The 4,718-nt window shown below is 38.2% G+C and overlaps 2 protein-coding genes across 2 annotated transcripts in view; one reads left to right on the forward strand and one right to left on the reverse strand.

The window, feature by feature from the left end:
• The window catches only part of LOC135206424 (cuticle protein AMP1A-like), a 1,580-nt gene extending 264 nt beyond the window's left edge, over window positions 1-1,316 (forward strand). The window contains exons 2-3 of the mRNA XM_064237803.1: window positions 161-438; window positions 1,012-1,316. Coding sequence (XP_064093873.1) covers window positions 161-438; window positions 1,012-1,231 — 498 coding nt within the window. The 3' untranslated portion in view covers window positions 1,232-1,316. The remainder of the gene's footprint in view (window positions 1-160; window positions 439-1,011) is intronic.
• Window positions 1,317-3,496: 2,180 nt separating this feature from the next.
• The window catches only part of LOC135206578 (uncharacterized), a 5,606-nt gene continuing 4,384 nt past the window's right edge, over window positions 3,497-4,718 (reverse strand). The window contains exon 4 of the mRNA XM_064237921.1: window positions 3,497-3,749. Coding sequence (XP_064093991.1) covers window positions 3,497-3,749 — 253 coding nt within the window. The remainder of the gene's footprint in view (window positions 3,750-4,718) is intronic.

Below are 4,718 nucleotides of genomic sequence, written 5' to 3' on the forward strand. Positions count from 1 at the left end.
GATCTACATGACTTCAGCGTTAGAATCTCAATTAGACTGCAGCTTAATAAAACCTACACTCTCTCTCTCTCTCTCTCTCTCTCTCTCTCTCTCTCTCTCTCTCTCTCTCTTTCCTTATTATTTTCCTTCAATCTTTATTCAAAGTTCTCTGTTCAAACAGATCGTCTTAGCTGCCCTCTACGCCGTGGCACTTGCTGCCCCGCAGTACAACTATGCAGCCCCTAGCGACTCATCCTCCTCAGAGGAGGAGGTCAGCGAACGAGTGGTAGTCCAGAGAGACGACTCCGGGGAACGTGTGGCCATCCTCAGGGACGAAAGAGTCATGGAGGAAGACGGAAGGTTCAACGTAGAATTCGAAGCTGAAAACGGAATCCACTTCGCCAAGGCTGGTTCCCCCGAAGCCGAGAACGGCGCCGTCATTCAAGCTGGACAATATTCGTGAGTAATTTCTGCTAATCATAAGTGACGTCTTGAAATTCAGTTTCCTGGCTTGAGTGTACTATGATTAAGCATACTAGACTATTCAAGTAAACCTGTATCCATTCATTATTTATTGACAAGTAAGCTACGCGAAATGTCACTTATCTATTCCGAGTTTTCTTTCATTTTCCTTCGTGGTTCACAAATAATAAATAAATAGATAAATAAATAAGCCAAGAAAAAGATGAATAAATAAATAAATGAATACATAATAATTACTTTTGAAACCCTTTGCGTCAAGCAGAGATGGAGGCGAGGATAACCTTGTTGAGTTATTTACTGATGTATTTACGGCTTGATTTATGTCGTCATATAACTGATTATGTATAGATTGTTTATTATTATAAACATTTGAAAGAACTAAACTTCATCTTTTTTCCTTGTCAATTTTTCCAAGAGTGGTTATTCATTCTTGTGGAAGCCTTCTGTGCTGTTCCATAAGGATATTTACTCTTGATGAATAATAATTCTAATATATCTATTGGTTTTGTACACATAAGAAGTAATCCTCGCTTTCCCCCATATTCACAGATACACTGCTCCTGATGGCACCGAAGTCCTTGTGAAGTTCGTAGCGAATGAAAACGGATACCAACCCCAATCCGACCTCTTGCCGGTGGCTCCCGAATTCCCCCACCCAATCCCTCAGTTCGTCCTCGACCAGATCGCCTTCGCTGCTTCAGAAGACGCCCTTCGTGCTCGTGACGACTCACGGGAAGCACCAGCCACAGCCTATGGCGCACCTCAGTAACACGCTTCAGGAAATATATACCAGTTGTATATTGTCCAATATTTATGTGTAATTTATCTAACTTCAATAAAGCTGAAATTCATAACTATTTCAATAACCTTGCTCAGGAAAATATGAATAAGCAGTTTTGCAGTTGTATTTCTGAATAGTCTGACGCCGAGATAATAAAAAAAATATAGTTTGTGACCAAACTCTGGTTATTGAAATAATTTGAAAAGATTAAATGCAAAAAATAATAATCAATTAATAAATAAACTAAACAAATGAATACATAATTTTTTTATGGTTCTCATTTGATTTGACTTTCTCCTGAATATTAAAAGGAAACCAAGGCAAATTTATCTGATGGAAGAACAATTCTTTAGAACTTTCAAATTCTCTAATTTACAGGACTCCGAAAACAGCTCCATAATCCAAATCACCGTAATAAAAAGAGCTAGAATCTCGTCAAAAACGATTCCTGGTTCGTGGGTGTGAATCATTGGTGTTTATTAAAATGATGTGGCTTTTAAGAAGATGGGAATTTCTAATTCAAAATCTTACTGTAATATTCTTCATAGGAAACTAAGCATTCTCATTTCTTGCATTATTATTTGATCATTAATAAAGTAATTGTATTTGTTATGAATATATTCCCATTATCAATTTTCACCACCAGAAATAATAAGCAGGAGGTGTCACTTGTCATTTTCATCTCTTTTACACGTTTTTTCGAGGTATACCTTAAAGCTACATTAGCACAATAACAAACCAGACTTAAAATGTATTCGTCTAATTGAGTGATACTTAAACTGAGCTTATGGAGTAATAATGGCAATGAAAGGAGACTTCTCAAGATAGGTTTCTGCCCTAATTGAAAGTATACATTAATCAGACAGCTGGCTATCCTATGAACTCCTTTGGTGTGAAGACGCTTTCCATTAATAGTTAATTTTTTATAACATAATATGTATTCATTTCATTAATGCTTACCGTTTAAGATACCGTCACTCTTATGAGTTGAATTGAGTGGAATATAAAATTTAGGCCAAAGGCCAAGCACTTGGACCTATGATGTCATTCAGCGCAGAAATGGAAATTGACAGTAAAAGTTTTGAAAGATACACCAGAGGAAAACCCCAAAGCAGTTGCACAATGAATAAAGTATTAGGAGAGGGTGCAAAATAAGATGAAGAAAGAGAATGTGAGAAAAGGTACAGTAAAAGGGACGAAAGTGGTTGCAGCTAGGGGCCGAAGGCACGCTCCAAAGAACCCTAAGTAATGCCTACAGTCCACCACATAAGGTCCACTGACGGCACTACCCCCCTACGGAAGTCACTCTTATGACTATGACGACGTCCATCTTAACATGCTGGCTTAGTCAGCAATCAGTTCTCGTACCCTCTGAATTGCTGAAAAAGAAAAACATTAAAATACAAAGTTGATATGATGTGCATTAATAACAAAATTAATTTTTTTAATCTTCATTCACAACGCTGAGTTTTTTTTTTTTTTTTTTTTTTTGCTCGACAAAAACAATCCAGAGGTAGTACTTTGAAAATGAAATGAAATTATTTTGCCTGTACTGCACAACAAACCTAGTATTCTGTACTCGAAGTTGCTGCAACCTTTCTACTTCATTAGGAAATTAAGTGTAGGTTTCTCTATGGCTTAGAGCACTGCTGCGGCAATAATAATAATAATAATAATAATAATAATAATAATAATAATAATAATAATAATAATAAAATAATAGTGTACTTAGGAAGCAGATCCTCTCTCAAGCATACTTTATTAAAAGTAATGGCTACGTCAGCAGCGTTACACTTGTAGAGATTCTTCTCTATTTTCCGAATAGCGGCTTTTTCTGGGCTACTTAGACAGGCTAGTAGAGCGCCTATAAATGTCACGTTCAAATACAGTCAAAATTGGTTTATATATTTGAATTTTACAGATAAACTATGATACCATAGTCATCAATGTCATTAACGATTCTCTCTCTCTCTCTCTCTCTCTCTCTCTCTCTCTCTCTCTCTCTCTCTCTCTTTAAGCAAGCAAGCTTTCGTCTGGAGCTGCCAGACATCCTCGGGCTGGGAAGCTGAGGGCAGACTGATCTTGGTGTGTTGCTGTTGAAGATTAAGCTGGCTTTATGCCAGCACGGGCTCTTGCTCAAGAGCAGCCCGAAGAAAATCTTGGTGTGGTGTCCGTCCTCCTTATATTTGGGGTCGACAGCAGGGGGTCTGCCTCATGCTGATCTCCTATTGGTTGGTGGCGGTAGATCTTCGTTTACATTGGTGGCTTGAGCGGCTCGGTTACGTTGATGGGCGTTTCGCTACGCTGCGGGACGTCACGGCTAATTTGATTTTTGTTGGCTGCAGGAGTATCTCTTTCTGGGGCGTTGTCTTCCGCGGAGTTGTCGTGATCGGTGGTGTCATTGTTGGTGGCAAGTCTTCTAATACTCGTAGGGAGGAGAAATTCTTCCTGCGTCGTATTTAGTGTTGGTTTTACTTGCTGGATGAGAAGCGCTTCCAGCAGGCCCCTGATGCCCGTCGGTTACGCTCCAGACGAAAGCTCGCTTGCTTCAAGAAAGAGAGAGAGAGAGAGAGAGAGGAGAGAGAGAGAGAGAGAGAAAATCGTTAGTGACTTTGATGACTATGGTATCATAGTTTATCTATAAAATTCAAATGCATACACCAATTTTGACTCTGTATTTGAACATGACCTCTATAGGCGCTCTACTAGTCTGTCTAAGTAGCACGGAAAAAGCCGCTATCCGGAAAATAGAGAATAATAATAATAATAATAATAATAATAATAATAATAATAATAATAATAATAATAATAATAATAATAATAATAAGACGAAGAAGAAGAAGAAGAAAGTATCACTCACTGATGTCGTAATACCATGGGACACCAGAGTTGAAGAGAAAGAGAGGGAAAAAATGGATAAGTATCAAGACCTGAAAATAGAAATAAGAAGGATATGGGTTATGCCAGTGGAAATTGTACCCATAATCATAGGAACACTAGGCATGATCCCAAGATCCCTGAAAAGGAATCTAAAAAAACTAGATGTTGAAGTAGCTCCAGGACTCATGCAGAAGAGGGTGATCCTAGAAACGGCGCACATAGTAAGAAAAAGTGATGGATTCCTAAGGAGCCAGGACACAACCCGGAACCCCACACTATAAATACCACCCAGTCGAATTGGAGGACTGTGATAGACAAACACCCCCCCACCCACGGAGAATAATAATGGCAGAGTTAACTGAATTTACCTTACAAAGAATTTTCGGTATTTTTCTGATACTTCGTTTCTCAAAATCTGCGAGACTACTAAGTTATTGGTCTCTATTCATGGTGTTATTCTGGTATTTTAGATGTCAAGGTCTGGTATTATCAATATTAAAATATGTATGTTATATACATTTTATTCTGATTGTATTTTAATATAGTATATCTGGAGACTACAACAGGATTGTAGAAAGTGATCTCCGCTACAAAA

The sequence above is a fragment of the Macrobrachium nipponense genome, chromosome 31 (assembly GCF_015104395.2).
Source record: "Macrobrachium nipponense isolate FS-2020 chromosome 31, ASM1510439v2, whole genome shotgun sequence".
Taxonomy (NCBI): Eukaryota; Metazoa; Arthropoda; class Malacostraca; order Decapoda; family Palaemonidae; genus Macrobrachium; species Macrobrachium nipponense.